Genomic DNA, 17,533 nt, shown 5'->3' on the forward strand with positions numbered 1-17,533 from the left:
ATATTACAGTATTAATGACCACTGTATTATACCTTCATTAATTAAGAATCTTCTTACTTACAGCATAATGTAAAAGATTATAATATTATTCATAATGACAGTTTTCAAAAATTGTGGGAAGCAACCAACTATGACTTCGGGCAGATACTAGGGATCAACGATGACTAGTGCCACCTATAACTGCTGACATTGCTAGCCATAATAACTACATCATTTCATTTCATGTGTGATTGGACTGACAGAGAAGATCCTGTGACAGCAAGCATCAAATATATAATTGAATGGATTCCATGAACTGGCCGCGGCGTCTATAGACTTTGTGCCAGTTCATAGCCATGGGCGTCCGCACAAAATTTTCCAGGGGGGGGGGGGGGTGCAAAAAGGCAGGGAAGAAGTGGTGCGCCGCAAATTTTAGAGAAGATGTGTACGCCGAAAAACCTGAGGGTTATGTTGTGCGGCGCACGTACGCGCCGCCCCCAAAAATGGGTGCGGCCATGGACCAGAATGTGGGTGTGGCCATGGGTGGCGACAAATTTTCGTTTACTTAGCAATGTGGGACATTAGATTAGGACAGTGGTGGCGAAACTTTTGGAGGCCGACTGCCCAAACTGCAACCCAAAAGTCAATTTATCTATCGCAAAGTGGCAACAGCAATTTAAAACTTCATACAAACGTTTTAACTCATACATGAACATTATTGAAAATCCAAGTTGCAAATAAACTGTGAAGATAAACAATTTCTTTCATCCTACTCCTGAAAAATGTATTCGTTTTTTAGAACCTCACAGTTTTATTTTCCGTTTTAAAAAGCAAAAATGTAGGTTTAATGCTATTGTCTCATAGGATAATGATTCAGCTTTTCCCAGAGGCCCCCAACAAGACAAATGTAGCAATCATGAGGCCCCCAAGAAATCATCAGGCTCCCAACAAGACACATTCAGCAATCTTGAGACCCCCAACAAGACAAATTCAGCAATCATGTTGCCCCCAACAAGACAAATTCAGCAATCATGAGGCCCCCAACAAATCATGAGGCCCCCAACAAGACATTCAGCAATCTTGAGGCCCCCAAAAAATCGTGAGGCCTTCAACAAGACGAATTCAGCAATCATGAGGCACCCAACAAGACAAATTCAGCAGTCATGAGGCACATAAATAGACAGGATTTCACATAAATAGGCAGAATGCCCCCTTAATATGGTAGACACCTCTCACCTGGATTCTCAATTCTCCTCTACTGGCTGTTGTGCCTGGCAATACTGTTTTTGGTTGGATTGGGGATGACGTGCGGGCTGAAAGGCCTTGCGTGATGCTTGCCTGAAATGTGGCCCAAATTGCGATTTTTTTCCCTGCTAAAATGTGGCCTAAATTGAGTTTGTTTTCTGCTAAAATATGGCCCAAATTGCGTTTACTTTCTGCTGAAATGTGGCCCAAATTGCGTTTATTTTCTGCTGAAATGCAGCCCAAAGTGCGTTCATTTTCTGCTGAAATGTGGCCCAAAGTGCGTTTGTTTTCTGCTAAAATGTGGCCTAAATTGCGTTTGTTTTCTGCTAAAATGTCTATATTTGCTGCTTTGGGGTTACGGTTACGCTCCACCCATACAATGTCATGACCACACCCATTTTTTGGCGGGGCGCCAAAAAATGGGCGTGGTCATGACATTGTATGGGCGGAGCGTAACCGCAACCCCAAAGCAGCAAATATAGACATTTTAGCAGAAAACAAACGCAATTTAGGCCAAATTTTAGCAGAAAACAAACGCAATTTAGGCCACATTTTAGCAGAAAACAAACGGGCCTGGGGGGCGTGTGCGGCGCATAGTGCGCCCCGCACTATGCGCGCCGCACGCGCCCCCCAGGCCCGTTTTCCGGCGCGCTGCGACCCCCTCCCCAGCCGTCCACAGCCCACCCCCCACCTTCACTTGTCCCAGGTTGGAACCAGAAAAAACAGGTCACTGTAGTGAATATGTCTCACTCTACTATTAACAGTACTGCTACAAATGCAAAGTTACAGAGATAAACTAAAAACAATTCTCTACTACACTAACACCTATGATATCCTTTTACATGATGGGACATATAAAGATTAGAGAAATGCAGTCAGAAACAGTAGCCAAAAACTATACATTCTGTTAATAGATTGCTTAAGTTACCTCAATTATCATCTCTTTCATCCTGAGGGGAATCTTAGGAGGCATGGTGGATGGTTGATGGCAGTGCTGTGTCTCTGATTCCTGTGATGCGTCCTCTCCACGCGTTTGCCGGCGCCTGCTCTGGCCAACTTCCTGTCTCTACGCATCAGCCAATCAAAACTTCCGCTTGTGACGTACGCGTGTACGTACGCCTGCGGAGGCAAAGTACGCATGCGCGTGCGCAGTTGCTACGGAACGAATACGTATGGTTGTACGCTTGCCGCCTACAACATACGCATCGTTGGCAATCCGGTAAGCGCATGCGCGGTACAATCACGGGTAACGCGTAAAGAAAATCCGCATGCGAGCATACTGTTACGTATACGGCTACGATAGCTACGCGGAGATGCGAAGTGCAATGAATAGTTTACGGTATCCTTACGCGTAACGTCGTAAGTTTACGCGTAATTACAGCGATGTACCGTAGATAATCTCCTACGCCGTAACCGTAATTGCGTAATGCGTAATAGCGTAAAATTACGCGAAATGATCCGTAAGCATAGATTTTTCCATTACGACCAGCACTGGCACAGTGACACTGTGTGCACTCACGTAGGTAGGTGGGTGCACTGAAGTGAACAACAGGTAGGTATATGCAGTGGTGAGTATTATAAATGTGCACTTGTCACACACGTGTACCGTGAACAGGTACAGTGACTGGTGGTATTAAATATCACACTGCGTGCGCTCACGTAGGTAGGTGGGTGCACTGAGCAACAGGTAGGTATTTGCAGTGATGGGTATTTCAATGTGCACCTGTCACACACATACAGGTACCGGACAGGCACAGTGACACTGCGTGCTCTCACGTAGGTAGGTGGGTGCACTGAACAACAGGTAAGTATATGCAGTGATGGGTATTACAAATGTGCACTTGTCACACACGCGTACCGCGAACAGGTACAGTGGCTGGTGGTATTAAATATCACACTGCATGCGCTCACATAAGTAGGTGGGTGCACTGAGCAACAGGTAGGTATATGCAGTGATGGGTATTACAATGTGCACCTGTCACACACAGACAGGTACCGGACAGGCACAGTGACCCTGCGTGCGCTCACGTAGGTAGGTGGGTGCACTGTGAACAACAGGTAAGTATATGCAGTGATGGGTATTTCAATGTGCATCTGTCACACACAGACAGGTATCGGGCAGGCACAGTGACACTGCGTGCGCTCACGTAGGTAGGTGGGTGCACTGAAGTGAACAACAGGTAGGTTTATGCAGTTATGGGTATTACAATGTGCACCTGGCACAGTAGTAATAATTATACCACCAAGGGGCCATAGGCCAGCTGCGACTGACTGACTGGGCTGTATATAATGCAAGTGGGCCACACACACACAAATAAAAATAGATCACAAGAACAAGATTAGCTCTCAAAAGAGCTGTTGAGGGGTGTTTTTTTTTAGCAATAAGAATCAGCAAGGAGCAAGCTAACAAGCTTACAAGAGCCTAACTAAGCTCTCCCTATAGGTCTCTGCACAGCAGCTCTCCCTTCTCTAATTACTGCAGGCACACGAGTGAGTCCAATGCCTGACTCTGCCTGCCTTTTATAAGGTGGGGTGGGGCTCCAGGAGGTAGTGTAGCCTGATTGGCTACAATGTGCCTGCTGGGCTGTGATGTAGAGTAGAGGGTCAAAGTTGACCCTCATGATGCACTATGGGGTGAATCGAACTTCCGGAAAAGTTTGCGGTTCTCCGCGAATGCGAACCATCGAAGTTCTCCGGGAACCGTTCGGGCCATCTCTATTCTCCAATTATCTCTTGGTAAATCAGTTCTATAGACTCACCACACTCAGCCCCAGCAGTTCGCGACGGACATAGTCGAGCTTCTGTCTGTCCAGGTTATCCAGGTAGTGCTGCAGACGGGTGTATGTATAGGGGTAACAGTACGCGAACTGGTAGACGTCATCCTCCCGATCGAAGCAAAACGTAAAAGACATGACGTAGTTTTTGCGGTGATCTGGGCAGCGATAGTAGTAGACATTTTTGGAGGGCAGCCTTTGCCTGAAAAAACAAAACAAAAGAAAAAAATAAGCGTGCATCTTTCTATCCAACACAAGTGTGCTTAACAGACATTCATAGTTCAACCTGTGACATTCCTAAATAGGCATTGCAACAATATATTGTAGAATGTACCACATTATGCAGGATACCCAATTTTACATTAATTATCCTGGTTTCAGCATCAGAGACAATTTGTATATGTGTATATTGTTTTATATTGGTATGTAACACTGCCCTACCAGTGATGTTTAACATAGGCTATTTAGTTATGCAGGCTCCTCCTTCCAATGCACTCTGGGAAACCAGGTGTTGATTCTGCTCGCTTCAGAACACACAACAAACAAACATTCCACAGTGATGTGCCTTGCCAGCAGTAAAGATGTCATCATCAATCATTAACCCTTTGGGAATCGCTGCCTAACCCCCCCTTAAGGACCAGGCCATTTTACATGCCGGGGGGGGGGGGCTATTTGGGGGGTCAGGCAGCCAGATTCCTGCTAGGGCTAGCTGGGCATGGTGTCCCCCGTATTGCCATCAGCCTTCACCTCCCAGGCTCCAGCGATGAGCAGCTCTAGCCCCCTCCGCTCTGGCCGGCATCCTCGCACGCACTGCCGTTAATTTCCAGGTCTCGGCTTGATGAGGTCATCAAGCCGGGACCCGACACTTACGTCAGAGAGAGCGGGGATGCCGGCCAGAGCGGAAAGTGAGTGGATCCTCTTCTTACCCTCAGACAGCTGCTGCTAACACTGATCACTATGATCGGCTGGCGATCGTAGTGATCATCACTGAGGGGAGATGTCAGCTGTCATATGATAGCTTAATCTCCCCTCTCGGGTGCGCATGAACGCATTGGGAGCGGAAACGGCAGGTGGCGTAAATCTTACGCTGCATCAGGCTTATACAGCCACAAGTGTGGCGTAGGATTTACCCACAGTGGTCCCCAAAAGGTTGAGTTCCATTCAGTAAATTCCCCTTTAAAGGACATACGAGACCAAACAAACAATGTGTAATGGAATACATACTTTTGTTAGTAATGGCATCTTTTGGTAGTCTGCCTCCTTACCTTTATTATAAGAGTCCTTAGCAGGTCCTGACTACCGGTCAGGGCCGGCCCTCTCATGAGGCGGGGTGAAACTTTTGCGGGGCGGCGTTGCAGGAAGTGACGTCAGTGGAGCGCACGCTGGAACCGGAAGAGGTGAGTGATCCCCGCCCGTCCCTCTTACTATCGGCAGCTACGGAACTATTTAAAGCTGGAGGGGGAGCGCAGATCGGGGTCCCGGGCGAGGAAGGGGGGAGTCCGACCCCCCTTCCCACCGCTAGGCCCAATACCCCCTTTCTGCCCGCTACCCCTCTCCAGCTCGGCGGCCCCCCCCACCTACGGCTTGAGGGGGGGAGGGGAATTTTTTGTAAATTTGCCTCAGGCGGCAAAAAGTCTAGGGCCGGCCCTGCTACCGGTAGTACTGATAGTCACCACGTTTGAACCAGAAGTAATGACCCTCGCACATGCGCAGGTAGCCTCCCCATAGTCACTCTGATGGCGCTATCTGCGCACCCGCCTCGCCTTCTGCCTGGTGCTCGCTCATGACTATGGAGAGGCTAATTCGCATGCCCGAGGGCCATAATTTCTTGTTCTTCTGCTTAGCTGTGCTGCTGCAGAAGTGGCCAGCAGATGGAGGAGGTGGGTGCGTTTAGTTGATCTGTGCACACATGGTGAGACTAGAAGCTAGCGACCCCTTTGTAACTCTTTCCTGGCTATCTCATGTGGAACAGTTAAAAAAGTAAAAAAAGTTACTTTATTATATGAAGTAAGTAGCAGAATATCAATAATTTTGCCAATATTCTACTAACGGCTATCTCCTGCTCCCTTTTCAACGAGCCGCTTTATTGAATGTACACATCTTGGGCTTAAATTCACTAAACCGTGATAACTCATATCACAGGCGTTTTCGCATTTGCGCGCGATTGCAAATTATTGCGTGCGATCGTGAATCTTCATGTGAAAACTCGCTCGTTTTCATGCGAAAATTCGCAATTGCACACGATAATTCACGGTTGCACACGATAATTAGCAATCGCATGCAGTTTTGCGTTTGCGCGCGATTGCGGCCATAATATCAAGCCCCTTGTGTGAATGATGACGGGATAGAGGGGTAAATTTAGGACAACTGCCTGTTCAACTGAACTGCAGAGCTGTTTCAAAAAGAAATCGACATACAGCTGTGTACGGATAGTTCCGCCGCCGGTAAGTTGGGCGCAGGATGAGCCGAATGACTGTTCACTCTGTTGCCGCTCAAATTCCCGGTGGCATAAAATACTATTCCCCCTCCAGGTCATAGCAATTCTGCCGGAGAAGTAGTTTGGGGTCCGGTGATTCCTGGAACCCTGAATTAACCTTGTGCCGGGTGCGTACGGTAGCATTAGTGTTATAGCGGCGCCCAGCTTCGGTGCTCAGTGTTGGGCACTAAAACCACCTGCTTCAATACAGTTTGGGTATATTAACCACTTAAAGAGGCTCTGAAGCTTTGTTAAAATAATGTTTTTATTTTAAAAAGCTCTTGAAGCGGAACTGTAGATTGCTAATAAACACAGTGTTTCACTTACCTGGGGCTTCTCCATGCCCCCAGTAGCCGTCTTGTCCTGCGCCGCTCCTCAACGAGCCTCCGTTCGCCCGCCGCCAGCTAGTTTCAGTTTCCCCGCCGGACCACTGTGCCTGCGCGGCTCTGGCCACGTGTATCCTTTCTTCGCGTTCCCCGCTATTGCAGAGGGGAACGCGAAGAAAGGATACCCTTGGCCAGAGCCGCGCTGGCATCGACTTACAAGTCGAGGTACGGGACCGAGCGGCGTCGGGGGAACAGAGACTCGTTGAGCAGCGGCGCGGGACAGGACAGCTGCTGGGGGCTTAGGGAAGCCCCAGATAATTGAAACACTGTGTTTATTAACAATCTACAGTTCTGCTTTAAGCATGTTTGCCTTAACTAAAACGCTGCATCCCCGTGGCTGAAAACTAAATTAATCACCCCAAACTCGCTGGGGCAGATTGCGGGGCTCCTTCCGTGAGAGGCAGAGCTTTTGGCTGCAGCTCTGCCTCTCTCCGCATCCATCTGCGGTGGATCTCCGCCTCTCCCCGCTCCTCTCAGTCTTCTTTCACTGAGAGGGGCGGGGGAGAGGCGGAGATATGCGCGGATTGATGCGCATGGAGGCAGAGCTGCAGCTGAAAGCTCTGCCTCTTTATGGCACAGTATATCTAAGCCCTTAAAAACGTAATCTAAGCCTCAGAGGCATAGATATACGTACTCCGCTGCACGCTCCAGCTTGCTTATAGGCACGCTCCCACGCTCGTTCTCGCTGCTACACTTTAGCCCAGAGATCAATGAATGGGTACGCAGTTTCCATTTATTGTTCTAGGTCTCTGTGTCAATGATTGCAGCGTCAATGAGATGCCTGTGGACATTAGTAAACACTGTAATTACACTTACACTCATTACTTCCTATTTCACTTACTAAAAGCATGCACAGGATGCTAATGAATCAGGGCATCTTGTGGCCAAATAGTACGATTACACCTACATCCATTTATTATAATAAAGAGACCTACACAAAATTAAAATTAACTCCTTACCTCCCACACTCTCCCATAGCTATCCAAATAAAAAATGCATAAAGGAAATACAATAACACAAAAACATAATTAGTTACCTTAGAACTGAACTTTTTTTTTTAATATGTATGCCAAAAGTGTATATTACTGTTGTTTTTTTAAATTATGGGCTTGTAAATAGTGATGGAGGCAAAACTGAAAAAATGCACCTTTATTTCCAAATAAAATATTGGGGCCCTACATTGTGATAGGGACATAATTCAAATGGTGTAATAACCGGGACGAATGGGCAAATAAAATACATTGGTTTTAACCCCCTTGGCGGTAATCCCGAGCTGAGCTCGGGGTATGCCGCCGGAGGTCGCCGCTCAGGCCCTGCTGGGCCGATTTTCATTCTGTAAAGAGCAGCACACGCAGCCGGCACTTTGCCAGCCGCGTGTGCTGCCCGATCGCCGCCGCTCCGCGGCGATCCGCCGCGTGCAGCGGCGAAAGAGGGTCCCCCCAGCCGCCCGAGCCCAGTGCAGCCGGAACAAACAGTTCCGGCCGGCGCTAGGGGCTGGATCGGGCGGCTCTGACGTCAGGACGTCGACTGACGTCCATGACGTCACTCCGCTCGTCGCCATGGCGACGAGGAAAGCAAAACAAGATAGGCCGCTCGTTGCGGCCTATCTTGTTACTTTCGATTGCCGGAGGCGATCGAAAGTGCGGATCCGGAGCGCCCTCTAGTGGGCTTTCATGCAGCCAACTTTCAGTTGGCTGCATGAAATAGTTTTTTTTTAATTTAAAAAAAACCCTCCGGCAGCCTCCCTGGCGATTTTAATAGAACGCCAGGGAGGTTAATTATGGTAGCATGTATTATTTTTAAAACTATAATAGTGAAAGACTGAGAAATAATGATTTTTTTTCAATTATTCTCTTAATATTCCTGTTAAAATGCATTTAGAAAAAAAAAATCTTAGCAAAATGGACTACCCAAAGAAAGCCTTATTTCATTGTGATAAGTAGTGGCAAAGTTATTGGCGAATGAAAGGGAGGAGTGCTGAAATGTAAAAATTGCTTGGATGCATAAGGTGAAAATACACTGAAGGCTGACATGGTTAAATATATAAATTGTAAAAAATACAGGTATGAACAGCACAACACTTTTTGTAAGGCTAATTAACGCAAATTTACTATCATTCACTGACATTAAAATATGGGAAGAAGAACTAGCACTTTGGGCTGGTGCACACCAGAGAGGTTCTGGAGCGTTTTTTAAACCACTTGCAGGGGGGAAACCGCTTGGCTGATGAAAGTGAATGGGATGGTGCACACCAGAGCGGTTCGTTTTTTTCCACAAACACAAACTCAGGGGCTGCAGCATTTTTTAGATTTCTGAGGCGTTTCTGCCTCAATGTTAAAGTATAGGAAAGTGAAAATCTGAGCGGTTTTCCATGCGTTTTTGTTACAGAAGCTGTTCAGTAACAGCTTTACGGTAACAAAATATAACATCTGCTACACAAAAACGCTCCAAAAAACGCTAGGCATGTTTAGAAAACCTCTCTAAACATGACTAGAATCGCTCTGAAATCTTCTTCAAACACCCTCTAGCGTTTTGCGGATCTGCTAGAGGTTTTTGGTGTGCACTGGCCCTTTCTCTGCTTACAGAGATATTATTGATTTATATAACGCCATCGTCTTCTGCTGCGTTATATATTACTTGGCATTATATATTACTTTCCACATGGCCAGCCTGAAATAATGTTATTACAAACTGATTTAATTACGGAGTGCATTCTCGCAAACAACGGCTCTCGCAATATAATGATAATTATATCCCTAACATCCTATTTATAGATCAGGCTATTCATCCACTTTAGCCTGCGGGTTGTTTTTATCTTAAGGAAGGAAGCAATTTTCACCTGTCAGAGCTTCTCCTATTCATTTACCAATAACTTCATCATTACTTATCACTAGGGATGATCCAAGAGATGCAAATACTTATGAGTTTATGCAAATGTACGTACATTTTTATGCAAATATATGCAGGTTGAAATTGGACCAATTAGTTTAAACCTGGGAGGGATTTGATTGGTCCAATTTCAAGCTGCATATATGTGCATGAAAATGTCCATCAATTTGCATAAACTCGGAAGTATTTGCATATCTTTGATCATCCCTACTTAGCACACCTAAATGATCTATATCTTGTTTTTATTTTTTGTCACAAATTAGGCTTTCTGAGAGTGAGGCTAGGTACGCACTGAGCAGAAATGCCAGCGTGTTAGCCTATGGAAAGTCTATGGAAGTCTATGGGCATATGCGTTTTATATGTGTGTGTTTTAAAAAAACGCTGGTTTTGTTGCATACCATGCAAAAATGCATAAAAAACGCACATAATGGAAGTCAATGGAAACGTAATGGTATGCGTTTTCATTGCATTTTCCAGGCATTTTTATATGCATTTTTGTAAAAATAATTGTTTTGTGATGTATTTCTGGTTCCTGTTGTCTTCCTATTAATTTGCATAAAAAGCAATTGTAAAACTCAAGAAAAACGCATACAAAACACATATGCGTTTTGCATATGCGAACCGCAAACGCATTAAAATGCATGCATAACACTTGAAAAACGCATCTGCATTAAAAAACGCTACAGCAAACGCAGTAAAAATGCAGCAAAAACGAACAAAAAAATGTACACACAAAAAAATATGCACATGACATAAAACGCAGCCTTTCATGTTATGTGTTATGTGTGCACCTACCCTAATACTTGTTTTCAGTAATTACTTTATTTTCTATGCATTTTATGGAGAAATACTAAAAAGAAACAAAAAAAACAAAAACAAAAACACACCATTTCTCCAATTCTATCCCTTATCATTTTAAAATAAACAATGCTACTGTAGATAAAAACCACAAATTGTATTTGCCCATATGTCCTGGTTATCACAACATTTAAATTGTATTCCTGGCGCAATGTATGGTGACAATACATTTTTGGGAAACAAAGGTGTCTTTTTTTCTGTTCTGTGTTTTTTGTTTTCTCACCGTACTTTATCAATGTTTACAAGCCCTTATTTGGTAAAATAACATTAATACCCTCATGACATACGGTACATATTAAAACCTCTAAGTCCCTAAGGAAACTATTTATGTATTTTTTTTAATTCTGACTTTTTTTAAGTGTTTCATTTTGGCAACTACAGGGGAGGGGGTTAATAAGGGATTATTCACTATTACATGTATTTTTTTTCTTTTTAATTTTTCGCCCAACGATGGCACTATACGCTATCCTGGAAGTTGCCAAGACGTGTTTAATAATTTGTAACTTTACTTTTTATTTTCGTTATTAACCCTCTGGGCGATACAATTACATCGCCCAGGAGGGGGCGCAGCACTTTTTTTTAAAATTTTTAATTTTTTAAATCGTGTAGCGAGCCCTGGGCTTGCTACATGATAGCCGCTGCGCAGCGGCATCCCTACACCCACTCTGATCGCCTTCGGCAATCAGAGTAAGCAGGAAATCCCGTTCAGAACGGGATTTCCTGCTGGGCTTCCCCGGTCGCCATGGCGACGGGGTGGGATGACGTCACCGACGTCATGGATGTCGTGACATCAGAGGGAGTCCCGATCCTACCCCTCAGCGCTGCCTGGCACTGATTGGCCAGGCTGCACAAGGTGTCTGGGAGGGGGGAGGCTGCGCGGCACGGCGGGTAGCGGTGGATCGGCGGCGATCGGAAGTTACACGCAGCTAGCAAAGTGCTAGCTGCGTGTAACAAAAAAAAATTATGCAAATCGGCCCACCAGGGCCTGAGAACTCCTCCTGCGCGACATACCCCGAGCTCAGCTCGGGATTATCGCCCAGGAGGTTAAGAATGAACATGGCTCCTTATTGGAGCCGTGTTTATTCTTATACAGGTACTTTGATTGGCTCAGATGACACATGTTCCCATTCACCAATCCCTCGGCTATAATCCCCGCTCTAAATGAGTGGCAGAACCGCACCCGTGTGCACCTACCTCAGTAACACTGGATGTACATTAATGTCCAGATTGTTTTAATGCAGCTCAAACTGGTTAATGAAAGGGGTCCCTATGGGGGACTTTATTGGTGACTACTGCATGAATATCTCTAATGGACATTGTAAAAATTAATAAAATAATCTTCATTCTTTCCGTTGCTGGGAACGTTCTGCACATGTGCGGTACAATGCATGCACAGAACGCTCTGCAGAGTTGGGACAAGGTCCTCCAGCACCCAAGGCTGAGACACCAAAGTGTGCCCCCTCCATCCCTCCCACCTCAGCTGTCACACACTGATTGCTATTAGACTAAAAGGGCCACAGGGCCCACAACCTCCCCAACACCTTAATATCTAGTTATCTGGCTTGCAGTCACTGCTATGTATCCCCTTTTCTTATTTATTTCTGCTTCAAACACAATTAGGAATGACAGCTGAATGAATTGTGCGCCCCCTCCTACACTGCGCCCTGAGGCTGGAGCCTCTCCAGCCTATGCCTCAGCCCGGCCCTGACGCTCTGCAACAGGAGCGTGATCGAGGAAGCACACAGACAGAACTGCGCATGCGCAGTAGCCCACAATTGATGTTTTGGTTGTAGATCTTTTGGAGGGGGTAGCAGCACAACAAAGGGAACCCAGTGGACACAAAATCTCCAGAAAGACTACGGGGGACTGGTAAGTAAAAATGTACTTTTCTACTCCAATTCAGGTGTGCTTTAGAGCAAACCTGAAGCGAAAATAAACTTATGATGTAATGAATTTTATGTGGAGCGACCAAGTGATCTGGCCCACCAATGGAGACCAGGTTAGTATGGCTGCACACATCACTGGCAGTGCCTAACATCATTGCAGCACAGCAGGTCACAGTGGCAACACGTCCGTGCGCTGTGCCAGCACCTGCGTGCATCACTAGCAAAGGCACTGTCTGCAGCCTAGTTGCCGGAAGGTTGTTCCCATTGTTATAATTTAAGTAGGCCTCAGTTATTTGGACTGAGTTAGTCAAAAAGGCTTGATTAGCAGACCTGTCCTTTAAGGGGATTTTCTCTGTAGAGAGAAAATCTGCTGTTCTGTCAGCAGAACTAGAACATACCAAGAAGCTGTTCTGAACAAGGCCGCAGGTCTCCCTGACCTGGACATGGAACAATAAACATCAGCCATGTTTTGTAAATATCCACATTCCTGCATGTATGTCAAATGCCTCATTGATTATTAATCGAGTAGGCGGGTATGATGACACCACGAGTTGGTCCACCAATAGACTGATATTGGGGGTGGCGAAGATGATGTCATATTTAACTCTTTCCTAGTCGGTATTAAATCTGGAGCGAGCAATGGAGAACTCACTTCTGCTTCTTCCTTCCGCACTAGCTCGCAAGGCCGACTGGGACCTCTAAGCATGTTCTTCCCTTATGTAATCTGATCTAATGTCTGCTGTACATAGGTAGTTTAGTGGAACGTAGGTTAGCAAGAAGTGCCTGAGTGACTTCAGTAGGGAGTCTAATCACGAGCTTGTAACGCAACATGAAGATTGGCATGGCTAGGATATGATGAATGTATCTATCTGTATTTCTGTAGTCCTGAATAAATAACGTAAACATTGAAGAAGCCTGAGAAAGTCTATCTACTGTTTGCTGTGTGGAGAGTCAAGTGATCTCACAGTCTGTGAGACGATGGTGTCGAAGCAAGGTGATAAGAACGGTTTATAACACCCATCAGCCCTGCTCCCGGCAGCATGGAGAAAGTACGCCACAAGCTGAGACAGTGGGGGGCGGAGGCTAAACGCAGTGGCAAATTCAGCAACCGTTATATATTTATGTTATGAGCCCAAGGCAGCTTTGCAGTGGCTGGAAGGTGTAATGGTTAAGGGCTCTGCCTCTGACACAGGAGACCAGGGTTTAAATCTCGGCTCTGCCTGTTCAGTAAGCCAGCACCTATTTAGTAGGAGACCTTAGGCAAGTCTCCTTAACACTGCTACTGCCTATAGAGGGTGCCCTAGTGGCTGCAGCTTTGGCGCTTTGAGTCTGAGAAAAGCATGATATAAATGTTGTTTGTCTTGTCAGTGTCCGCAAGGTGACGTGGTCATTTCGAAATTGGTGGGCAAAGGGGCCACCGATTCTTTCTCTGCCTAGGGCCACCACGAGTCTAGAGCCGTTTCCCTGAAGGTAAGTTCATCTTTACAAGGAAATTATTTATTTTGTATTGGATGAATAGAAATGACTGGATAGTTTACTAGTTAGGGGCACTGCCTTTGACATGGGAGACCAGGGTTCAAATCTTGGCAAGGGTCAGTACCTATTCAGTAAGAAGTCCTTGGGCAAGACTTCCTAACACTGCAGGGTGGCCTCTTGAGCGCGTCCCAGTGGCTGCAGCTCTTGAGCACTTTAAGTCCAACAGGAGAAAAGCTCTATGCAAATGTTTGGATTAATATTATTATAGTACAAATTGAGTAAAGGCAGGAAATGTTCCTTTCTAAAGAAGCATTTCTTGCTTTACAAATCTAGGCTCATTTCATTATCTCTGAAAAAAAAAGCAAAATAATTACTTTCTCAAGAAACCTGTCTTAATAAAAAATAAATTTACCTAGGAGAATTTACAGAACCACCTTTAGATAAAATGATAACTATCATAAATCCGCAGTAATAAACATCAGCTGAGCGGCGGCGGCGTTACGGCAAAGGTTTGCAGGCGAACGGCGGCGGGCAAATTTCGTGTGACCTGGTGTCAGAGATGCAGTCTTTTACAAGCCTGATTCCTGTAAAGCCCGGAATGAAATTCGCAGAGCTGCTGAATAGAGGAGATTTTTTTTTTATTGAATTTTTGATGTGTTTGAATAAGCGGTAGAGCTTTTGTCTGAGTCAGCAGATCAGGTGACTCTCCGCTAAGACTTGGGATATGCAGGTTGTAACCTCCTCACCCCGCTGGATGTAAATATTGGTTTAGAAAATTGGCACTGAAATTTTTAATTCGGTCTCACACTTTCCATTTACCCGTGCGGATAGAGCTGAGCTATCAAAAACTGTCCTTCCCGCACAAAGGCAGAGAGGGAGAGGGGCCTTGAAACACTAAATGGCTCCACTTGCTTTGAAATGATCATGTAAACAGTTTATTCTGTGCGCGATATGAGAATAACTGCTCACAAATAGAAGTGCTTGATGAAAGAATTACCTCCCCAATAACATCTCTCATTTCACCTGGGCCCTCACCTCTGCCCTTGTGCTTGTAGATGGGATCTAGAGAACTACTATGTTAAAGTTAAAGAAGTATGAAACTCAGCATTTCCTCTTTGCTCTAAAAAAAAATTGTGGGTTTGATTCACTAAGACAAAGAGCATGCCTTATCGGAGTTAACACGCCTTATCAAAGTTAACACATATTATCAAATTTAACATGTCTTATCAGAGTTAACACACCTTATCAGTAGAGATGGCCCGAACGGTTTCCGGCGAACTTCCGTGGTTCGCGATCGCGGAGAACCGCAGACTTTTCCGGAAGTTCGGTTTGCCCCTATAGTGCATCATGAGGGTCAACTTTGACCTCTACATCACAGTCAGCAGGCACATTGTAGCCAATTAGGCTACACTCCCTCCTGGAGCCCCACCCCCCTTATAAAAGGCAGGCAGCGTCAGGCATTGGACTCACTCATATGCCTGCAGTAATTAGTGAAGGGATAGCTACTGCAGACTCTCATAGGGAAAGCTTAGTTAGGCTCTTGTAGGCTTGTTAGCTTGCTCCTGGCTGATTGTTATTGCTAAAAAAGCACCCCTCAACAGCTCTTAATAATAACTTAATAATGTTTCTTCTACTCCCTATGAATCTGTTTATTAACCTTTATAAACATTGTATTTAATAGCCTGTGTTTAGATGAACTCTCAATAAACTTTACATATGCCATGCTTAGGTGATTTCCCCACTTCCTCCTTTGCATCTTCAAACAGGAACCTAAAGGGTTTGACGTCTGAAGGGCTGCAGGGGAAATCTCTTTTGTCCTGGCTCTCTGCTCTGCTGCCTGGGGGGTAGAGACGCTTGACCCTCCCGAGAAGATATCGCAGCCTATCTGAGGGAGTAGCAGGAAAGAGAGGCTGTTCCTATTGACCCTCTGCTCCTGTCAGTCATGGGCTCTAATGGGATATCGCACTTTGAAAGCATCCTGAAGCTGGTTTTCGACATAATAGAGCTGCCAGTAATTACCGAATTTGTTACTGGGCTTAACCACATGTACTAATCTTTATCAATTGACATTTTACTAGCATGTCTTGAGGTATTTACTGGCCGCACAAGTCAGTAATTTGCCTCACGGGTTGGTAATTTCAGCTTTCCATGGGGTAACAGCCTTGATGAATTGACATTTCCCTAAATGCTCAGTAAAATCAGCTGTTTTTTGCATTACAGAATGCGGTATTGCTTTGTGAATTAAAGCCAAATAATGGTGGCCACTAATGATCCAATCTTTTTCATTCAAACTTATCACATCTACATCTATGTAGTATAAGGGACTGCTTAACCCCCCTGGCATTACAATAAAATCGCCAGGGGGGCTGCACAGCACTTTTTTAATTTATTTATTTAGCGCTAGCTACATGATAGCCGCTGTGCAGCGGCATCCCCCCACCCCTTCCGATCGCCTCCGGCGATCAGAGCAAACAGGAAATCTCGTTCAGAACGGGATTTCCTGTTTGACTTCCCCCATCGCCATGGCGACAATCGGGATGACGTCATCGACGTCATCCACGTCATGGCATCTGGGGGAGTCCTGATCCACCCCTTAGAGTAGCCTGGCGGTGATTGGCCAGGCTGCGCAAGGGGTCTGGGGGGGATGCGGCAGGTAGCGGCGAATTGGCGCGGATCGGCGGCTATCGGGGAGTACACGCAGCTAGCAAAGTGCTAGCTGTGTGTAACAAAAAAAATTATGCAAATCGCCCTGAGAAATCCTCCGGCGGCTTACCCCGAACTCAGTTAAAGGAGGTTAAAGTAATTCACCCTTATACTACATAGATTTGGTAAAATTGGATGAAAAAGATTGGATTGTTAGTGACACCTTAAGCAAGACGGAACTCCCGTGGCACACCACTTCTGCTCAGAAACGAAATATGCGAATCACTCCTTTGTGTCCCTAAAAAGCCTGACACAAATCCAGTTCAACTAACTGACAGCATGCCTATAGTTTATTTGTTTTACAGAGCCATACTAATCCAACTTGCAGACAGCTGTTTCAGCTTGAATTGGCCTTCATCAGTGCAAGCCATGGATTAATATGCCTCTGTCGGTGCAAATGCAATTTACAGGAGCTCCTAATTCCTAGAGTTTCTGTGGAGCTTTTGTTCTCTAAGTTCTACCTACAAAGCCACTCTAATCCATATCTTGAACCGATGTAGTCCAATTTAAGCCTGAAACAGCTGTCTGCAAGTTGGATCAGTATGTAAAATTAACAGACTATAGCCACACTGTACTCCACCTTCTTTGGGGATGGGTCTGGCTTTTCAAGGACATAATATAAGTAGCATAACGTAATTTGTGCTATTTGCGCACCACATTTTACGTACCTGGTGCAATTATTGGTTAAGTTGTCTTCCGCTGCCTGCACTCTGCAACTTTACTGAACTTTATTGAATCAACCCCTTTGTGTTGTCAATGTTCTTAACCAGCTATAAGTTAAAAGCATTCATTGCTTTATTTCCAGTATCTTGAAATTCTTGCTGTAAGGCAATTTGAAAGCCCTGCTGCCTTTCAGAAACT

The 17,533-nt window shown here is 45.4% G+C and overlaps 1 protein-coding gene across 8 annotated transcripts in view; it reads right to left on the reverse strand.

The window, feature by feature from the left end:
* AGBL4 (AGBL carboxypeptidase 4) overlaps positions 1-17,533 on the reverse strand; it is a 2,106,705-nt gene that overhangs the window by 1,019,505 nt on the left and 1,069,667 nt on the right. For all 8 annotated transcript variants that reach the window (XM_068239049.1, XM_068239042.1, XM_068239046.1 and 5 more), the window contains one exon: positions 3,984-4,200. In XM_068239049.1, the coding sequence (XP_068095150.1) occupies positions 3,984-4,200 (217 nt within the window). The remainder of the gene's footprint in view (positions 1-3,983; positions 4,201-17,533) is intronic.

Source organism: Hyperolius riggenbachi, chromosome 6 (genome assembly GCF_040937935.1).
Source record: "Hyperolius riggenbachi isolate aHypRig1 chromosome 6, aHypRig1.pri, whole genome shotgun sequence".
Classification (NCBI taxonomy): Eukaryota; Metazoa; Chordata; class Amphibia; order Anura; family Hyperoliidae; genus Hyperolius; species Hyperolius riggenbachi.